The 21,370-nt window shown below is 35.0% G+C and overlaps 2 protein-coding genes, 1 long non-coding RNA gene and 8 other non-coding genes across 11 annotated transcripts; 2 read left to right on the forward strand and 9 right to left on the reverse strand.

The window, feature by feature from the left end:
• The first annotated feature begins 295 nt into the window (after positions 1-295).
• LOC136071007 (uncharacterized) lies at positions 296-2,890 on the forward strand. The gene is made up of 4 exons (XR_010632289.1): positions 296-950; positions 1,912-2,052; positions 2,166-2,342; positions 2,773-2,890. It is a non-coding gene; the product is annotated as an uncharacterized LOC136071007 (long non-coding RNA).
• A 6,623-nt stretch (positions 2,891-9,513) lies between these two features.
• On the reverse strand, positions 9,514-13,646 carry LOC112010794 (histone acetyltransferase type B catalytic subunit). Its single transcript, XM_024043162.2, has 10 exons — positions 13,469-13,646; positions 13,249-13,290; positions 12,132-12,241; positions 11,898-11,966; positions 11,706-11,744; positions 11,546-11,622; positions 11,338-11,437; positions 10,782-10,863; positions 10,509-10,669; positions 9,514-10,376 (listed from the first exon to the last, which is right to left on the reverse strand). The coding sequence occupies exons 1-10, from the start codon at positions 13,545-13,547 to the stop codon at positions 9,735-9,737; spliced, it is 1,401 nt and encodes a 466-aa protein (XP_023898930.2). The 5' UTR covers positions 13,548-13,646; the 3' UTR covers positions 9,514-9,734.
• Positions 13,647-16,692: 3,046 nt separating this feature from the next.
• On the reverse strand, positions 16,693-20,962 carry LOC112010769 (large ribosomal subunit protein eL28y). Its single transcript, XM_024043128.2, has 4 exons — positions 20,852-20,962; positions 20,542-20,715; positions 20,255-20,418; positions 16,693-17,094 (listed from the first exon to the last, which is right to left on the reverse strand). The coding sequence occupies exons 2-4, from the start codon at positions 20,687-20,689 to the stop codon at positions 16,954-16,956; spliced, it is 453 nt and encodes a 150-aa protein (XP_023898896.1). The 5' UTR covers positions 20,690-20,715; positions 20,852-20,962; the 3' UTR covers positions 16,693-16,953.
• On the reverse strand, positions 17,672-17,762 carry LOC112010799 (small nucleolar RNA R24). Its single transcript, XR_002882790.1, has one exon. It is a non-coding gene; the product is annotated as a small nucleolar RNA R24 (small nucleolar RNA).
• LOC112010803 (small nucleolar RNA R24) lies at positions 17,986-18,077 on the reverse strand. Its single transcript, XR_002882793.1, has one exon. It is a non-coding gene; the product is annotated as a small nucleolar RNA R24 (small nucleolar RNA).
• Positions 18,302-18,393, reverse strand: LOC112010797 (small nucleolar RNA R24). Its single transcript, XR_002882788.1, has one exon. It is a non-coding gene; the product is annotated as a small nucleolar RNA R24 (small nucleolar RNA).
• LOC112010798 (small nucleolar RNA R24) lies at positions 18,626-18,717 on the reverse strand. Its single transcript, XR_002882789.1, has one exon. It is a non-coding gene; the product is annotated as a small nucleolar RNA R24 (small nucleolar RNA).
• LOC112010801 (small nucleolar RNA R24) lies at positions 18,843-18,934 on the reverse strand. Its single transcript, XR_002882792.1, has one exon. It is a non-coding gene; the product is annotated as a small nucleolar RNA R24 (small nucleolar RNA).
• LOC112010804 (small nucleolar RNA R24) lies at positions 19,527-19,618 on the reverse strand. The gene has a single exon (XR_002882794.1). It is a non-coding gene; the product is annotated as a small nucleolar RNA R24 (small nucleolar RNA).
• Positions 19,828-19,919, reverse strand: LOC112010800 (small nucleolar RNA R24). Its single transcript, XR_002882791.1, has one exon. It is a non-coding gene; the product is annotated as a small nucleolar RNA R24 (small nucleolar RNA).
• Positions 20,963-21,019: 57 nt separating the features above from the next.
• Positions 21,020-21,091, forward strand: TRNAP-UGG (transfer RNA proline (anticodon UGG)). The gene has a single exon. It is a non-coding gene; the product is annotated as a tRNA-Pro (tRNA).
• The last annotated feature ends 279 nt before the right edge of the window (positions 21,092-21,370 follow it).

Consider the following 21,370-nt stretch of genomic DNA (forward strand, 5'->3'; position numbering starts at 1 on the left):
CGCTTTTTATAGAAAAAAATTTCTATAAATTTTCTGTACTCACAAATTTATAGAAAATAAAACTTTATATTTCATTCTTCACATTTTAAAAATACTAATGGTAAAAAATTTAGGTATTTCACATATAAAATGATTTATATGTGGGCTGTGTTATAAACAGTTTTTATATTTTAAATTATATTGTTATTCAATGCAATGGCAAGATATTGAGGTAAGAGTAAGGGTAAGAGTGAGGCTGTTTAATGTAATCACTCCGGCCTTCTTCTTTTCCTTTTTCTTTTTTTTTTTTCTTTTTTTCTTTCATGTTTCTTATCTCTAACCTTATCTCAATCCCTTCGATCCTGTGTTTGTGTTTATCAATAGAGCTGAGTTGGTTTGTTTGCTCTTATCTCTCGTGTTTGTTTTATGATTTACTCATAGCTGCTCTCTGTCAATTAGTGGAGTAGTTGGTAAAGCACTAGGTTGCACGGACACGCCATTTTTGGCGTCGTGTCCGTGTCCGACACGTGTCGGACACCGGAACGGCCACGACGCGCCAGATTCCGGTGTCCGGCGGTGTCCCTTTTTTTTTCGGTCTCCGATACGGCGCCGACACGGCTCCGACGCGGCTCCGACACGGCTCCTACGCGTCCGACACGCCAGCAGTGAAAAAAATAAAAAAATAAAACCAAAAAAGTCACAGATTTTGACAGGTGAACTTACCAATACCGTTGATCTTGTGATAACCCTAACACAATAAAGCCAGTTTAGAGTGTCTTTTACTGAAATTTGAAAGTAAAACCACATCTTCTCAACCCAGTGAACTCAACCCACCCTCCCTCTGTCGCTGCCGCTGCCTTCTGTACTTCGCCGGAGTTAGATCGGCCCGATCGGCGAGCTCCGACGACGACGCCGTGCCCTCTGTCCTCCGTCCCTTCTGATCTCTCTCTCTCTCTCGGCGTGGACAACAGGTCCGATTCTCTGCTCTCTCTGTTTTTTTTTCCTTTCTTTCTCTTTCAGATATTAACTTTGGTGAATGGTTGGGTGCACTGTTACTCCATTATTTATATAAGTTATAATGCATTTTGTGTTTTTTTTTTTTTTCACTGCTGCTGTGGCCGTGGCCGTGGCCCGTGGGTGCCGTCTGTCCTCTTTTTTTTTTTTTTTTTATATAAGTTATAAGTTATAAATTTGTTTTTTTTTTTTGTGTCCTGCTATAGTTTTATTTATTTATTAAAGTTAAATATTGTAGGTGATTTTACTCAAATGAATATTGAAACTGAAAGTGAAAAATCATCAGCTGAGGTAGCTGCTGCTCCTCTATGGAAATATGTTACTAAGTTAGAAAAAGCAAGTGTTGGTGGTGGGAATGTTTTTTTATTTTGGGTGTTAGTTTATTTATTTGTAGTTCTTACATAATTTAAATTCTAGACATAAACGTATTTTATGTCTAAAAATATTTAAAAATATGCCTAAATATAAAATTTAATTAATTATTTAACCGCCGGTAACCGCCGTGTCCCCGCCGTGTCGTGTCCTTATTTTTCAAAAATTGCCGTATCCCCGTGTCGGTGTCCGTGTCGTGTCCGTGTCCGTGTCCGTGTCCGTGCAACTTAGGTATTTATGTGCGCTCTATGCTGAGTGTGACATTTCTGATCGCATAAATGCAGGTAAAGTTACTAACTTGTTACATATTCTTCCTTTCGATTCTAGGCTTGACTTTCATACTTCCTTTTGATACTAGGAACTTATAAGCAGTTCCTCCTATTCCAGAGTTTTTACTCTCTAGTTTGTATCAACTAAAGCTATAAAATTGCCAGATGATTATCTGGCATGACTATAGCTTGTTAATAGACTGATGGCAAGAAACAGATGTAGTACAAAGTGTGTTTGAATTAACAAAAAAGTTAAAAATTGATACTTGTCATCCAGGCCTTCAGAACAGCATGGAAGAAGGCATGTGAGTCCTCAGGCTCAGTGAATCTTCTGATACCAAAAGGGACATACTTGATTGGCCACATCCAGTTTACTGGCCCGTGCAATAATGTATCATCTCTAACTGTTCATTTGAAGGCAAGATTGTAATCTTCATCTTTTCGTCACGTCTTTTTTATTTATCATCTGTATTCCTTAGCATCAAATTTGATCAAGTCATCTATTTATGATTAAATTTGAGGAATTTGCAGGGTTATTTGAAAGCAACAACAGACTTGTCCAAGTATGGATTCAGTGCTGGTTGGGTTGAATTTGGATGGGTAGAAGGGCTAACCTTGACCGGAGGTGGAACCTTGGATGGCCAAGGTGCTAAAGCCTGGCCTTACAATGACTGCCCCACTGATTCCAACTGCAAACTTCTTCCAACTGTATGTTTCGTGACCTATAAATGTATATCCTTGTCTTTTTAATTTTTAGTTTATATATTGCACGCAGTACTAGAGCTTTTGACAAAATATTTCCCGGCAGTAGTAGATTGTTTGAGCTATATGTTGGCATGTTGCCATAGGGGAATGGGGGAGGCTTAGAGTGACTGAACATGCCTATGGTCTAAGCACAGGTGAACATTAGTCACATCCAATAAAGGAAAAAAATTGACTGAGGTGTCTGAAGTCTACTTCAATGATGCAGCCATAAGCTTTATTCCTTGAATTAATATTTAGACACAAGTTTTTTTCCCTGTTAAATCTGGTGCTTTAGGTCACATTAGTAAGTTACACTTTGTTGTGGCAGTGCAGAGGATAGGTAGTTGTGACAGTAAAGCAATAAGTTTAATAAGAAAACAATTTCTCTTAGCAGAATGTGAAATTCATGGCAATGAATAAGACGGTTGTACGTGGCATAACTTCGCTGAATAGCAAGTTCTTTCACATAGCTCTCGTGGAGTGCAAGAACTTCAAAGGTAGTAAAATCAAGATTTCAGAGAGTTCTACTTTTTTTTTTTTTTTTTTTTTTGTGTATCACATTAACTCTTTTTTTTTTTTTAAATGTAATTTTGAAATAAATGGTTCCTTCATATACTCTATTACTGTACTTCTTAATAAATTGTCGTTTCATGTTGTAAGTATTGTGATCCAAAGATAGGACTGCTTTATGCTACAAAGAAGTATTCAAAATCATTCGTGAACAGTTAAACAATATGGCTTCCCTTACCTCCTTTAGCAATCTTTGTTTATATTTTATTTAAAAATTTGGAATTGAAATAAAAATAGTTATCACAATACTCCCTGATTAATGATCAAAATATAAATGATCAATTACTATTTCCTTCTCATTCCTCACTTCTATTTTTTTTTTTTTTTTTTTTCCTTCTTCATATTTTTTTTCTTTTTAAGGAAGCTTTTTTTTTACCATCATTGTATATGCTTTTGGCATTAAATTTTTTTAGTTTTTTATTTAGGTATGTAGCAACCTTGAGTTCTACTTCTTCTTCTTTTCTTTTCTTTTTTTCTTTTTTTTTTCTTTTTTATTTATCACTTTAACTCCCTTTTTTTTCTTTTTTCTTTTTTAAATGTAATTTTGAAATGTTAACTCCCTTTTTTTTTCTTTTAGATCTCCATTAGTTATTTATTTAAATAGTTGATGATGTGATGATAAGATTTTAAAGAATCCATGATAGAGTTAAATTCTAAAAATTCTTTATCTTTATTCTGAACAATTTTAACAGGATTTTCAGGAAAAACGATCTCATCAATATTTAAATCAAACACAAACTCTAACAAACTTATGATATTATCTTTAATAACACGCACGCTAACTTTGGTTTGTTGATTAATTATTTTATTTAGGTATGTAGTAACCTTGAGTTCTACTCTCTTTTTTTTATATGTATCACGTTAACTCTTCTTTTTTTTCTTTTTCTTTTTCTTTTTTTTTTAAATGTAATTTTGAAATGTTAACTCCCTTTTTTTTTCTTTTTTTCTTTTTTTTAAAATGTAATTTTGACACGTTAACTCCCTTCTTTTTTCTTTTCTTTTTTTAGATCACCATTAGTTATTTATTTAAATAGTTGATGAAGTGGTGATAAGATTTTAAAGAGTTCATGATAGATTTAAATTCTAAAAAATCTTTATCTTTATTCTAAACAATTTTAATAGAATTTTCAGGAAAAATGATCTCATCAAAATTTAAATCAAACACAAACTATAACAAACTTATACTATTATCTTTAATAACACGCACACTAACTTTGGTTTGTTGATTAAATTTTTTTTTTTTTTTTAAATACTTGGTTTAACCCTAACTCTTTTATCTCTCAGGTTCACGTACACACAAATTTTTTGGATTGCATTGAAGAGTCATTGGAATGGAATATTAGATAAGTTCGGGCGAGAGATTTTACAAGAATTATTATATGTATTAAACCTCACATAAAGTGGTTGTTATCTAAGAAATTGTTGTAAAAAAATTTCTTTTGTAATAGAAACTATATTTAACATTTGTATAATTCTATGTCAAATTCAAATTAAATTTTTTATCTTTTAAATTTCTCTAAAATTTAGCCTTTTATTTTCTTTCAAAATCAGATATGTTAGTGCCTAAATATAAGGATATGGATGGAGAAGTTATAGTAGTAGTTTTATAGTAGGAGTCTTTTTTTTTTCCCAAAATATGGAAGAGATTTAAAAGAAGAAGAAGAAGAAGAAGAAAAAAACGTGAATTTGGGTTTTAAAAAAAAGGGTGTTCGAGTAGTTTTTAAATGTGGGATAGAAAGTGGGATTTTTTTTAAATAGTTCATGAATAGAACATGGGATTTTTTTAAATGTGTAGTTTTTCTTTTTCTTTTTTTGATAAACTTTTAAATAAGGATATGGTCACACCAATTCCCCACCTTAATCTTTTAAATTTCCCTAAAATTTAGCCTTTTATTTTCTTTCAAAATCAGATATGTTAGTGCCTAAATATAAGAATATGGATGGAGAAGTTATACTAGTGGTTTTATAGTAGAAGTCTTCTTCTTTTTTTCTTTTTCTTTTTTTTCGCAAAATATGGAGGAGATTTAAAAAAAAAAATGAAGAAGAAGAGAGGAAAACATGAATTTGAACTTAAACGAGAATTTGGATGTTGTTCCTACTGCTATGAGTTTAAACTACATTTAGTGTACTTTTGTTCAATAAAAAATTTACAAGAACAGCATTGACAAATTAAAATAAAAGTTCATTATTATTCCTATTGGGTTTTTGTTAAACCACATTTAATAATACTTTATAGTTTTTTTTTTTCCTTCTCAACAAGCAATCATGAAGTTTTTACACAATTTTTCTTCTAGATACTTCTAATCATTAATTCCCAATTGTATTAGCCTTTTGTTAAGGTTAAAGCACTACATTTTAGGATTAGACAAAAAATGACAACTATCATACATAAAATTTAAAAAGAAGAACAACATCAACAACACCAAAAAGGAAAAAACACAAAAAAAAAAAAAAAAAAAAAAAGTGGATGAGTAGTTACTAAATTTTAGGATCTTTTTAGGAGCATTTCTTTAACAAAAATCTTATTAATTTACTACTCCATAGAAAATATTACGTACCTTATAAAATACAATATAAGTATTGACTAGCCTTTGAGCACGCACTCACATGCGTGCTCAAAGGCTCTTCTATTTTTTGGGTAAGAGTTAATTTAGAGTATTTATTATAATTTGGGATTACCATATTTTCCAATCACAAAAAAATCCAGGGGTCTGATGAAAAATTATTTCTCCACACATGATACTCATCACACCCTTAGGTTTTTTTTTTTTGTGATTGGGAAATGTAGTAATCCAAATTATAATAAATGCTCTAGATTTATTCAAAAAAATAGAAGAGCCTCTAAGCATGCGTGTGAGCGCGTGCTTAGAGGCTAGTATCTCTAACATGGATCCGAGAAATTATTGTGTACTCCCGGAGTACCATAAATGCGTACTTTCTTCTTTCACATGAATTGTGGATTTCACTAATAAAATTTATAGTGAGACTTACCATTTATGTGAAATGAAAGAATACGCATTTATAGTACTCCGAGAGTACCTAATAATTTTTCCATGAATCTTATGTTTGTGTTCATCCATAGAAAGAAGTCTAACTATAGTGTTCATGTCCATCAATAGAGTAGGCGGTTGACCAAAAAGGCCAACAAAGAGATAAGATCAAATAAAATAGGAGCAAAAGACAAAACAACCCTTTCAGCCTGCTTGCATATTAAGGGTAAAAAAGTTAAGAAGGTGTTGGACAAAGTCGAAAAAAAAAAAAAAAGGTGCTGAAACAATAAACAAATAGCAGACAAGGTGCTCAACAAAGCACCATTCACAAGTGCATTCGCGATTTTTAATATAGGTAATAGATATAAAAATTAAACCATTAACACTCAAATCCAAGACATAACAAAAGTTTTTTTTTTTTTTTTTTTTTTTGAGAACACGTAACAAAAGATGGGTATACATAATATGCAAAGATAACTAAGACTTGTTGCTTGTTTTTTCTTTTTTCTTTTTTTATACATGTAATTGAATCCATTGAAATAATTCGTGTTGTGGGCCTTTTTGTGATATTGAGCTGAGTTGTCTCCTGCGATACTAGGCCTGAATACTCTGAGTAAGGGAGTTGAGACCACTCCAACTGCAACTCAATTTGGTCTAGCTTGTGCACAAACTATGCCTAGTTTGCCAAGAACATGCTTACGACAGGCAGAGTTACTTTAGAGGAGTTGTGGCAGACAAACATAATAATAATAATGACAAAAGAAAGTACTTTAGCTTCTTAATCAAAGTGAATAAATAATCCCTAATTAAGAAAGATAATCACAATAATAACAATCGCTTTTGTGAAGAAAGTAAGGGGAATAAGTGGGCAGTATATGAGCTAATCAAAAAGAAAGAAATCAAATCAATCTAATCTGCAGGACCAAGACCAGAGAGGGAAGAACGTTTCTTCTCAACGCGAATAATCTCCCAGAGAAATCCTACCGTGGAAATTAATCACTTTGAGAGAAACGGACCTGAATGGTTGGTGCCCAAGAGAATCCTTTTGCTTCTAACAGAGAGTAGGACTTTGAGAGGGAGAGAGGGAATCAACCTATTAGTGCATGCTTGCCGCTCTAACTCTCTATTTTTTTTTTTTTTTCTTTCCTTCTCTTCTAGTATTCCTTTTTTATCTTTTCCTTTCTCTTTTTCTCAATTTGCTTTCTATTCCATGGTTTATCTTAAAGGTTCATATTACTGTGATTGTGATCCCCCCTGTGCACGACAAGGGCCTCCTTTTATAGTGTCTGCCGTGACCGGGTTTTACTATTTTAGCCTTTAAGCACCTTTATTTGGTCTGGGTGTACTTGCCGACCACCACTGATCCGTCTATGTTGGCTGTGCCATTCCCCATCACCAGACAAAGAATACTCTTTTGTTTGTTTGTCTACTGTGGCACCTTTACCTGCTACGACATGGTGCTCTCTCTCTCTCTCCTTATCTCTTATGGCATGCACCTAGTAGTTCAAACTCAGCCTTACTTCTTTTAGGTGGTATGTCATCCCAACAGGACATTTTCCTTAAAAGAGCCTAAGCAGGAACCTTAGAATAGATTTCCCCCCCCCCCCCTCCCCACCGCAAAACCATGCCCTCTTACCTTTGACCCATGACCTCACCATGTCCTGTATTGGCTGGGTACAGGCTGGTGATGTTTAGGCCTTGCGTATGCCTCTCTTCTATGTATGTCCAAAATCTGTCTGCTACTTATGCGTTCGCCGTGGTTTGCCTGCAAAGTCTGTCGTTCGTCTTTGACTTCTTATGTGAGTTGTTTTCTGATTTCCCTTTCTCTTATGGCTCACTCCACTTAGGGGCCGGGCTTTACTTGATGATGGGCTTTGCCTTCTTTAGCCTGCTCTTTTTTTGGTACCATTTTTTGTCATACCATTCTGTCATTCTTGCCGCGACATTGTTTGACCCAATCCTGCTGGGCCTCTTTGGGCCTGCCATTTATTCTTCTCCCAATGGCTCAGTACGGCTGGTGGTTCTTTTTATTACATTACTTGCGGGCTCCCGTGTCCCATTTGTTTTTTTTCTTGGGCATCCTTGGCCCATTTGCTTTCCTCAGGCTTCCTTGGCCATTTTCCTAACTCTGCATTTCCATGGGCTTTTACTAACCTCTTTGGGTTTCACTGACCCAAATATCTTATCCCTCATCCTTGGGGCTCATGGGCTTGCCATCAATCCCTTACTTTCTTTGCTTGCATTACTTTGAGCCTGCTATGGCCCATTCTCACTTTTCTACATCATGCACTACCCATAGATTTGTTATTTCTCTCTTTCTAGGCTCCCTTAAGCCCATTTGCTTCCTTAAGACCCATTTATTTATTTCATGGACCTGTGATCCATTATTTCTGCTGCTTGGGCTTAATAGCTTTCTATTCATTCACCAACTTTTTTCTGTCCGTGTTGCTGGGCTTCTCCTTTCTATTTGGATTCCCAAAATAATCATAAATAATGTGAAAATTTAATATAAAAAAGGTGCAAATACAAATTCATAAATAATTTTTTTTAAAAAAATTATATAATAAGTAATCCAATTCATGATCAGATTTTCAAAACTTTTCCTTAAATTATGTAACTGAAACCCATTGAACTAATATGAAAGATATAAAAAGTGGGAACATGTTAAAATTCAAAAATAACCAAAACCCATGTCATGGGCAAAGTTTCAAGAAATTATACCATCTAATTTCAAATCTATTATAAATATTTTCTTAGACAAGTATACATATAAAAATACTAGTTTCTATGCACGCGTATTGCGCGTGCTCATAAGTTTTTTTATTTTTAATTTTAAGTAATAACTGTATTTTTTTTTTTTTTTTTTACTTGTGTTTGAAAGTGATGTAGCGATATATAGAGAAGAGATTGGGTAGGAAAAATAAGATCAATGTAAGGAGAAAGAATGCTAAATTTTAAGAGTTCTCTTAGGTTAAAAAAAATGGAGGTGTTTTATTCGAATGAAAAAGGAATTAAAAAAAAAAAACTAAATTTTAGGAAATAAAGAGATGAACAGGAAGAAAAAAAACAAAAAACAAAAAACCTAAATTTTAGAAGTACTCTTTTTGAATTCAAAACAATGATAGCTATAGGTGTTGTAAAAAGTATAAATAAATTAGTTATTTGTTTGACATTTACGACCTTATTTTTAAGAAAAGTTATCCTTCATTAATGATGGTATTTTTTAACCATATAAAAGTTCAGTTCAAAATGAAAAATCATCTTATAGATAGTATAGATAATAGTAGTATAGTCAAATTGAGTCCTCATGTTCATAAACTTGTTCACAAACACAATACCATGTTTGAGCTTTTCTCATTTAATCTAACCAAGAGGTAACCATATTATCATATATACTCGCAATTGTTGATTATGATGATAAAAGTACTCCAATGCTTACAAGAGTTTACACGTATCCAGCCTTTGACAATGGGGTACAAATCAACTGAAACCATCACTTCAAAGTAAATTTGCGGCACCGAGTGTTTCTAATAAAAACCCATATTAGAGGGCTCAAAAATAGTAGTGCTCAGAAGTTAGAATAGATGCTTAAATGCTCAAATTCATTGAAAAGGAGTTCTGTAAATTTTCTAAATAACAAAAGCTAAAAATTTCCCAGGTACAGCTCAGTCATTTACAGACAAGCCTCCATCCCTCCCAACATACAGCATCACCAAGACCTCCTATGATTGCATCATTTAATAATATGCAGGTACTTCCTAGAGACCAGAGTCCACTACAATGACTCGGCCACAATTCATACACGATGCCCAGATACTTTCTGTGCAATTGACTTGATTTCTTTCACCCTCTCATCGACTAATTGCCGGAGCTGCTCTTCTTGATTTGTTTGATTTTCATCCATCTGAACATCACTAGCTTCACCAACCTGTGACCTACACATGACAAATGCCATCTCCTTATCGTAATCACTTGGAACTTCAATTACTCGCTTTCCGTTAGTCCCAGAGTCTTTCCCAATAATATCATCCTTCACACGGCTGGAAATGATGCTCACAAAATCCTCCATGTACTTGTCAACAGGATCAAGACCAAGATAGATTAAAACCTCCCAACACTTGAGAAACTGTTTCTTGTTGATTTTCAAACTTCTCCTGACATCATCAATTACACTTGGAGGGGGCATGAACCGGGGGATGTGGATTTTCTTTGACAGCTTTCCTTGCTTCAAACGTGAAACAGCTGAACTAACTGCATGCTGGATTGGATCAAAAACAAGCAAGTGCGATAAGTCAACACAGGTGCGCACATGTTGGAAGTAATCCAATGGCTCTTCAACTGTCAAGTCGTAAACATCTTCAGACACTGCAACATCATTCAGCACCTCCATAAGGTAACGGCCATAACCTTTGTGTTGGTAAGGAGGCAACACCAATATCTGCAAAAGGCAAAATTGGAATTTCTAAAGATATGAATATAGATTCAGATAGTATTCATACAAGGGAACCAAAATTAGATTTTCTAGTGTGTCAAGCCAGTAACTAACTAACGAGAATAAAGGAGAGTATACCTGACCAAGTCGCAAGCGAGAACTGTCTGGATAATGGTAAAAACGATAAATAGCTGAAAAACCAAGCACTCTACATTGAATCTCGCCCTGCTGATCAGGTTTCTTCTGAATCAGGACATACAACTCCCAACTTGGATCACTAACATCAATAGGGCTACTACCTAATTCAGAAGGTTCAATGTTAAAAAATTGAATCTATACTTTCAAAATGCAACCAATGAAAAGAAGGGGGGGAAATATAATATTTCAACAACAAAACAAATGAGCGCATACCATCAACAAGAAGAAGAACAAGAGGTATCAAGCGACTGTAAAGGTGCCCAGCAGCTGTCTTGCCCACCACCATGCGAACAACCTGACCCAGAAGAGCACATCAACCATGGTACTCAGTTTCAAAAATTTGACTATACACATTCAAATACAAGGAAAAGGAGCATGAAAAAGGAACTGGTCATTATAAAATCCTCTTTGACCTAACTACTAATACCGCCAACGAGGGATCTAAAAGAAAAGACAATAACTTTTCAGCATGCAGTCAGCCATGGCAAGCCTTCTACAACATGTATACAGTATGGCAAGCTTTTTTTTTTAGCAAAACAAGTCAAATAAGAATAAGTCATCCCATATGGATCCTAAGAAAATTTTTGACAACTTAATGGTTAAAGTCACAAAGCCCCCACATTGAGGAATCATGGGTATTCAAAGCAGAAGGTATCAACCACCAGTATTTGACAGAAAACCATATCCAGGGGCTGCAATTACAGACTTCTAGACAAGCAACTATCATTTTCACTATAATACTAAAACCAAAGCTTTATGTGGAAAGCACCTCAACATCAGAAATAGCTGCTTTCAAATCACTATTACAATCAGTGCCACGTCCATTTGAGGCTTTGAGCTTCAATATCTCCCCGCTTGAGATCATGGATCTGTAACCAGTTAAAGGTGAACATCAGAACACAAGAAACAACCAACCTGACGCGGCATTGAGAAAAATAACAGGGTAGATTTCTAGATGTGGGTGAAGTACAAGGTACCTGATGAGATTACTCCCTGTTGAAAAGTCCTGAAGAAAGTCAACTTTACTCTCAACAAGAGTCTCAGCGAAAATTCTCTGCAGAACATGACAAATGAATAAGCAGAAATATAGGCATAATAAGTAAAAGGGACAGTGTAACATGGGCAATTAATGTATACCTGAAGAGCAGCTTTCAGATCTGTGATACCTTTTCCTCCCTTAAAACAAATAAAAGCAATCAATAAATGTGGTCAAAAGGACAACCAAATTTAACTCTTTTAAGGACAAAGCCTTGACTCTATATAACAGGTAATGGAAATACATAACAATCTTGACTTTCTAGTAGACCAAGGATGAATGTCAATACTTACATCTGATGTGCTCTCAAATGTAATATCAGCATATGCATGAAATGATATGCTGCTAACCCATATGGTAATCTGCATAAAATGTTTCAAACAAGACGCATTAGTGAATTTCTTTTTTGTACAGAATTAACCATTATGTTTATATTGTTAAACAGCATAACATTGTTTTTACATCATTAGCCCCTTGAGCAGCAAGTAAAATTCAGGTAAGCTTAAATTTGCTACAATTTTTATTACCTTCAAGCCTTGGTAACCATATATCTTCCCATCCTCATCAAAAAAGCTATTTAAGTCAACTGGGTTGATGCAAAAACTATCTGGAGAACCCACTTCCTCTTTGCTAGAAACTATGACACAATGCACGCCAACATAAGCTCAACATATTACAAAGAAAAATTATAGTATATAATGAAGAAAATCTTCTTTTTTTTTAATCTGTAGCTTCCTATCTAATAAGTTTATTAAGATAAATTGGATGATTCACTTGTTATGAATCAAGACTAAGTTCAAAATCATGACTGTTATCACACAATCAAGAACCACGACAGGGAAGTCAGGTTCTTCTCCATGGCTTATGCAGTAAGTTAAAATGTTAAACAAGCAGCTGTGCAGCAGAAGTAATGAACATACACAAACACACATGCTGGCACGCGCAAGTATTAACTGATTGCATATTGACACATGCACAGAAGTGTTAATTAATTGCAAATCGACACATGAACATGAGCACTATACAGTGGCACATTGCCTATCCTTTTAGACTAAGCAAACAGGACAGAGAAATTTCGCCAGATAATCATAAAAAATATATAATAAATAAACAAATATAAAATTATTTAAAAATAAATAAATTATTTAAAAAAAAAAAAAAACATATTGCAAAGAACAAGGTAATCATATTCATAACCAGACATTGCATTACGAATTCTTTATGACTCACTTAGGCAATGCAGGATGACTTAGCAAGCTCAGATTCCAGGTTCTCAAAAAACCAAGCTATCTTCAAAGAACCTCAGTTCACACAACTCTAGTATAAACCCCAGCATAACTTGACTATTTAACAGAAACTTAAATCAAGATTTTGTTATTTACCATTACTTCCTTGTTGACTCTATTGAGAACACTATCTCAAACCCAAAAAAAAAATATTCAAAGGTACCAACTTTAAAATTTTCCCACATTTTCTCACCAACCAAACAGGGCAATAGAGAACCCAAACATGCCTTTTAAATTCTAATGCAAGCAGAACATAACAATCAAACAATAATAAACTTAACAAACATTAAAAATCAACATAACCCAACAAAAAATTCAACCTAAAAAAACAAATTAATACTCAAAACCTAAATCATACCCAGGTAAACCTTAATGCAATCTTTGGCCTCAATTCCAGAATCTGAAGCAGACCCACATGAACAAACACAAAGGAAACAGTATTAGTGAACTAAGAATGTGAAATTGCTTCAAAACAAAACACATATAAACGAAAACAAAAAATCACAGAAATGAAAGCTCAGTGAAGCATCGGAAAGTGAATAAAATTGGAGGCTTGAATCGGAGCTGAGTTGACTCACCCAAGTTGAAGAACCCGACCCGCCTTCGCTTCTTGGGCTCGGCGGTGGGATCGGCGGTGGATTGTTGCTTCTGACCCATTTGGGTTTTTGGGGATTAGGGTTTTTTTTAGAGCGGGAAATGTGAGCAAGAGAGGCGGGAAATTATGGTGTGTACGAACTGTTGGAGAAAATAGATATTGGGGCTTTATATATAGAAGAAGGTGAAGATGTAATTCACGTGCATTGCTCGTGATATACAAAAAGTATGTGGCCCTACATACATGTTAAGGCCCTGGTGGACTAGCCAGCCACTTAGGCCCAAGTGAATTAGGGGTTTCATGCTATTGTACAAGAAATGTGGCTTTTTAAGCTATCCAAGAGTTTGGGAAAGTCTAATCAAGGTTTTGTCCAATTAGTTTTTAGTTTTTATTGGATAACAACTTGGTTAAATCTTAGTTTTGAAGTATAAAGAATGTTAGGTGTCTTTGTTTTATTAGATTCGTGGTTCTATAGGCTAGTTTATGGGTTTAGTCAAGTGAAATATTTTATTATTTTCATCTTATGTCATATGTTGTTTTGGTTGTGGATTTAGACATTAGACAATTCTTTATTATGTTATCCTTTTTCAATAGGCCAAACCTAAAGCAAATGAGTGGATGAAGGAACAAATGTCAAGCTAATACAAATTGGTTGAGTTTTATGGAAAAGGTAACAGTGGACTAATTCAACTCTAGTGGGCTTTTTATGGAAAACATTGAAGAGAGGTTCAACGACACTCATCTGAGATGGAGTGGATTTGTTGCTCCAAGAGACCAAGAGAGATGGAAGACCGAGAGAGATGAACAAAGTGAGATGAGACAACCCCGCACATGAGGTCTGAAGCCAAGAACTAGACGAAAGAGAGGTTCAAAAGAGACTTACCTGAAGTGAAAGACTGAGAGGCGAGAGAGATGAAGTCTTGTGAGATAAGTATGGGGTTTTCTTGCTTCTATTGTTAGAGTGAACTTAGTGAGTTCCATCTACTGCCTCAAATAGCCGTTGGGCTTCATTACTTCTTTTTGATTTGATATAAACAACTTAGTTGTGTGGGTCCCACTTTTCTGTGTGTTATTATTATTTTGCTGACTTAATTCACTTTTCTAATATGGGTCCGATTAATGTGTGCCTCTTAAGGCACACATTAAACCATCTATTCTTGAAAATATTTTCTTGAAAATATTTTCTCGAAAATTAAAAAAGTTATCAATACTTTTTCAATTCCGAGAAAAACTTTTCCAAAAATGAAAAATAATGTGTGTCCTAACAAAATCCTCTTAATATTTGAAAACTCTCAAAATTCATTCTCACTACTCATTCTCAATTTTGTTAAATGATGAGTTATGATAATTGAAAACAAAAATCAAACCAAACAAGAGAGTAGGTGGTGGAACCCATGAAAAAAAAGAAATGAGTGATGAAAACTCCTAAACCAATGTCACCCAAAGTGAAGTAACTTTGGAGATATGTGATACTATGAGTGATAATAATGATTTATGGCAACTCTTCAATCATGTTTTCGCCCTCAAGGTGGAACCTCCTCAAAAGCCAAAAAGGATAAAAGCATCAAAAAATTAGATTGGTATGGATCAAATTATGGGGGCAATTTAGGATGTTGCTTCAACAATGAGACGAAAATTCAACACTTAAAATTTAAAAGAAGTAAATTTAGTTTTGAAAGGAGCTTAGCACATCTTCCAATTCTTGAATAATAAGAAGTGTTTCATCTCTTGGATGACATAGGAATCACAAACAACTTATCTCCTTCCCCTTACGTTCTTTTAGATTGCAAACGACGATCTATTATTTCACTAGTTTACAGCAAATGGCAGATAGGAAAAACATAAAAAGATTTCCAATACAATGGGTGCATGAATTATTGGTCACAATTTTGCTATTTTGAGGCAATGGTGACCACAAATCCAATTTTGCTATTTTGTTCAATTAAGGAATTGAAAAAATATAGCTTAAAGCATTCACATTGAGTTTTGTATAGTTTCTCAATTTCTCATCTCCAAAAAATCATTTTTTCTATTTTTACAACTCCCTTTTAAAACACACCATACATCTCATTCGTTATTTTTGAAGTACATCTTATTAAAATAATCTTATAATCTATTTTCCTTTCCCAGAAACACACCCTTCGGAGATTAGAAACCCACACAAAAACACACTGGTCTTCGATCAAAGAATCAGAAACCCACAACCTCAACCCAATTAAAAACCTTCAATCTTCGAGACCCAGAGTCCAAACCTTCTTTGATTGTGACGGTAGATGTACTAATCCTAGATAATGTTTCTTACGATAGGATTTACAGGTCATCAGTTTAAATTTTGCTAATGCAACTCCGTTTGCTTTGTTTGACTTGTGCATAATAAATGGCAGTCCACAACCTGCCCTTCCCATGAACACTTATTAAAATGGCATGGAAATCGAAAGCAGGATAGGATCTCACGGAAGCTTGGACGATTTGGTACAGCCAACGTCAAGCTTTTCGAACCAATCCATCAACTTTAAACTCATACCATGTTTGTGCTTGGGATTCTAAGTACAAGAACCTTGCAGCAACAGTAGACACCCAACTACAGAGAAAACTCAAACGTGGAACAAATGAATTCCAATTCAATTGAACTTGATAACAGTGATGTGTAAACATTGCTTTACCTCCACAATTTTCATCGTAGAAGCCAACAGCGGGTTGACTGTCCAACTTGGACATGCCAAATCATTCCCTTGCATAATAACGGTTAAAATTGGTGTCCATTATAAGTGACATTAATAATTGTCCCGTGCAGAAGGGACACAACATAAATCACATTCTGCTACCTAAATAAATTGTAATTTGTGAATCATTGATGAGACTAGATATCCATGTCAAAAGCTTTTGGCTGGAGGGGTGTGTAACTGCTTATGTTGGCTACGCACAGTCTCGAACGAACATCTTGCGTTGCTTATGACTGCATCAATGCAATCCAAGTCATTTTGTAACAAACAAAAAAAGCTGGGTACCATGAAAACCCAGTGCCATAAATTTTCAGAGCGTGGACATGTATGCAATGGCAGGAGCTCCTAACCTACCATGCAAACCACATTCTACAGCTCACCTCATCACAAATGTAGAAGCTGGAATGCACAATTCGGTTGCAGGTTTGAGCCATCATTTCACGCTAATGTATTGATATGAATTCCATATCAATCACTAGCAGCATTGACAAAGCAACACTAGTACACCCACTACAAAATTACCAATAACGTTCCACAAAATTACATAGTAAGTCGAAGCATAACAAACTAAGGCCGTACTAGGTCAAAAAACTGGGTTTTCCCTTTTTGGTCAAGGGGTAGGTCTTTTGAATACATTCAGATGATTAATATAGATGAAAATTTTAACTCTTTCGTTGAGACTGAAGAGAAACTAAGAAAGACCACCAAAGAAATACAGCAAGACAACTCAGTTCCCTAGCATATCTCACTTCCTACCATGGATCCTAACAGCCTGCCTGTTCTTCTTCTTGGGACCAGACTTTGTAACCTTAAGGCTCCTGTGAACAGCACTAAGCCTTGCAAGAGCTGCCTTCTTCAAATCTGGCCTGTAGTAATTATCAGAAACCTGCAATCATTGGCAAGCAACCAACTTAGAAAGTGTTGACATTTAGACAAAATATAATGTCATTCTTGAATGTGTGTAACAAATAGTAAAAAGTCAAACACATCACTTTTAAATGCACATTTTGGAAAACAAACTTCAACCCATGCAATTCAAAGTACATAGAAACATGCAATGAAAACATCAATTCCGAAATTCAATTTGACATGTTAGGTACTAGCAACAATGAAAAAAAATGCTGAAAGTCAGTTCTTCAACTCCTAGGCATCAAATTCAAACAAAATTCTAAGACATCAGAGATTTCTCAACAAAAGAAAAAGAAAAGTGACATGATAAAAGTCAATGCTCATCTATGCCTCATTTACAGCACAAAGAAATTTATGAGGTTAATAATGAGAATCCATATTAACAGCAGAACTTGGAGAGAATTAAATGCTTCTTTTTACATATACTGAATCACTTTCAACTACAAGCATTCCAACCACACCCCAAGCATACAGAAATTACACAGTTTAACACTTGACAAGAAAGAAAGCTCAATGCAAATAACTGATAGGTATACATCCTGCTCAAAAGGGAGATCGCTCAGAGCCAACGTAACAAGTGCATTTCATTGAAAAGTCCAATTGCTAGCAGGATTTTCTTACATGTTAGCTGCTCATCACTGCCTACTGATAAATTTACCAGTCATTAACATGATAAAAAAAATTACACACCACAGATGATTCCACAAACAGGAAATTTCCAAGAAACAAAATCTGGACTGACTATTTCCAACCACACCCCAGCATACAGAAATTATACACCATAACACTTAACAAGAAAGCTCAAATACAAATAGAACTGTTAGGTCATATTGGCACCTCTCAAAGCATAATACATCTTGGCCAAAAGGAAGCTCAGAAGCCAAGCGTAACAAGTGCATTTCATTGATAATCCCATTGCTAGCAGGATTTTCTTACATGTTAGCTGCTCATCACCGCTTGACTGATAAATTTATCAGTCATTAACAAACTAAAAAAAATTGAAAATCAAAGATGATTCCTCAAACAGGAAATTTTCAAGAAACAAAATCTGGACTGACTATTTCCAACCACACCCCAGCATACAGAAATTATACACCATTACACTTAACAAGAAAGCTCAAATACAAATAGAACTGTTAGGTCATATTGGCACCTCTCAAAGCATAATACATCTTGGCCAAAAGGAAGCTCAGAAGCCAAGCGTAACAAGTGCATTTCATTGAAAATCCCATTGCTAGCAGGATTTTCTTACATGTTAGCTGCTCATCACCGCTTAGCTAATAAATTTACCAGTCATTAACATAATAAAAATAAAATTTGAAAATCATAGATGATACCTCAAAGAAGGGGAAATTTGCACAAAATCAAATTTGGACAGAAAATATTTCAAACCACACCCCAGCATACAGAAATTACACAGCGTAACACTTGACAAGAAAGCCCAATGCAAATAGAACTGTTAGGTCATATTGGCACCTCTCGAAGCATAAACATCTTGGTCAAAAAAGGGAGCCCGGAAGCCAAGTGTAACAAGCAAATTTCATTGAAAATCCCATTGCTAGCAGGATTTTCTTACATGTTAGCTGCTCGTCACTGCTTAACTAATAAATTTAATGGTCATAAACATACTAAAAAAATTGAAAATCATAGATGATTCTTCAATGAACAGGAAATTTTCAACAAATCAAATTTGGACTGACAAAGCATGAACATCTTGGTCAAAAGGGAGCTCAGAAGCCAAGCGTAACAAGAAAATTTCATTGAAAACCCCATTGCTAGCAGGATATTCTTACATGTTAGCTGCTCATCACCGCTTAACTATTAAATTTACTGGTCATAAACATACTAAAAAAAATTGAAAATCATATAAGATACTTCAAAGAACAGGAAATTTTCAAGAAACCAAATTTGGACTGACACGCCCCCCACCCCAAAAAAAAAATCACCATAGATGTAAAACAATCAACACATACATCATAGATCACACAAAAAACTCAAAACTAGTTACTTATCCAAATCATTCAACGGTGCCAAATAATTGTTTGAATAATGGTTAACAAATTAAATTCACTATTTCCTATGACCTTAAGCTTTTGAAAGAAGAGAAATTTTATACTGGTATCAGAGCCACTTGAATTGAAACCCTATCTCCATTATACCTCAAAATTGAAGTTGGGAGGAATAATGATATTTAGGAGAAAATTTTCTAAACAACAATCATTGACAGAATTCTAAGCTAAATCCAATGGCTACTTAACTTAAAAAAAATAAGCTGAAGCAAGGAGAAAGTAAGGCTTAGAAAAACTATACCACGCCAAATAATCCATGAGACACATACACTAAAATAAAACAAAACTCGGTAGGTCATATAGGCAAACACTCTCAAAGCATAATACACCTAGTGAAAAGGGAGCTCAGAAGCCAAGCGTAACAAGTGCATTTCATTGAAAATTCCACTGCTAGCAGGATTTTCTTACATGTTAGCTCATCATCACCGCTTAACAAATAAATGTACTAACCATTAACATACTATATTAGAAATTTAAAATAGCAGCCAATTCTTCAAAGAACCAAAACTTTTCAATACACCAAATTTAGAGAGACTGGCCCCCAAATCACTGCAAAGAACTAAAACAACATACATTAAAGATCACACACATAACTCAAAACAAATTACTTATTCAAAGCGTAACACACCTGGGTGAAAAAGGGAGCTCAGAAGCCAAGCGTAACAAATGTATTTCATTGAAAATCCCACACACAGCGGGATTTTCTTATATGTTAGCTGATCATCACCGCTTAGCAAATAAAAGCACCAGTCATTAACATTCTAAAAACGAAATTTAAAATAGTGGCTTATTCTTCAAAGAACAAAAAACTTTTCAGGGCATCAAAACACTGCAAAGAACTAAAACTACAATTGACACATACATACATCAAAGATCACACACAAAACACAAGAAAAAAAAATACTTGCATAATTAATCAATTTTTATTCTTGGGACTCACCCAATAATCAATAAAATAATGTCAAGCGATTGCAATCACCATTTCCTCATCCAACAATCACTTACACCCAACAAATAAAAAATAAGAGCAAAATCTAGCTAATTAAATCCAAATCAAGATTCAATTACCTGATTGGTAACAGCCTTAGCCATGCGAGGAAACTCCTTCCTCATGACCGACTTGTGAAGCATGGCCGCCGGCTTGTTCTGCTTCTTCGTCTTCGTGGTCCCCAATACCACCGACAGATCTTTGCCACCTGGCTGAATCATCACCGTCTTTCGGTTCGCCAAACCTATGTATCATCATCATCATCATCATCATCATCATCATCATCATCATCATTTTATTATAGATATAGTAAGTACTAAAAATTCACATACATAGTGATTGAACGAAAGAAAGAGAAGAGATTTACCGGAGTACTTGTAGGAGTTGAGGTTGAAGAGGTTGTTGGGCTCTTTGCTGAACTGGACGCCGGCGTTGCCACGTCCGAACTCCTTGACGAGGAAGCAGTTGTTCTTCTTCACCATCTCCCATATCAACTGCCCTGGAACCGTCGCCATTGCTACCTTTTACCTTTTACCTTTACCTGTACCGTTTTTTTCAAACAAACCGAATACATTAGATCAAGATCGTGTAAATGGAAATAATTCACGAGATGGGAAAAAAGTGAATCGGAAATGTGAGAGAGAGAGAGAGGGATCTGAGTGATGAGGAAGACTTACGGTTTTAGGTCTCTGAGAGAGAGAGGGGTTTACGAGGGCTTGGCTGAGAAGACAGAAGGTTGATTTTATACACGTTTGCAAAACCCTAGAAGGAGGTGAGACTGAGTGGGGAAAAAATATGTTGTTTGTGTATAGATTAATTTTATATTGGGAATATACAACAAGCAAGGGCGTTTGGTCTAGTGGTATGATTCTCGCTTTGGGTGCGAGAGGTCCCGAGTTCGATTCTCGGAACGCCCCGTTTTGTTTTGTTTTTTTATAGTTTCCGTTTTTTACTTATCATTTTTTTTACCCGCTCCATTGATCTGAAAAATAAATTTTGCCGGTGGCTTTTTCTTTCACATACTTTCTTTTTTTGGTCAAAAGGATACAACTAAAGAAACTAAACAGAGACAAAAGAAACAGGGCAGCGCCTATCTAAACTAATCCCCCTGAGATCAGCCTCAACAATATTAAGAATATCCAACGGTGGGTTTGCAAAAATAGCCAAACTCCCATTCAGCTTAGTGCCCTTTCTTG

The sequence above is a fragment of the Quercus suber genome, unplaced genomic scaffold, assembly GCF_002906115.3.
Source record: "Quercus suber isolate HL8 unplaced genomic scaffold, Cork oak 2.0 scaffold_277, whole genome shotgun sequence".
In the NCBI taxonomy this organism is placed as follows: domain Eukaryota; kingdom Viridiplantae; phylum Streptophyta; class Magnoliopsida; order Fagales; family Fagaceae; genus Quercus; species Quercus suber.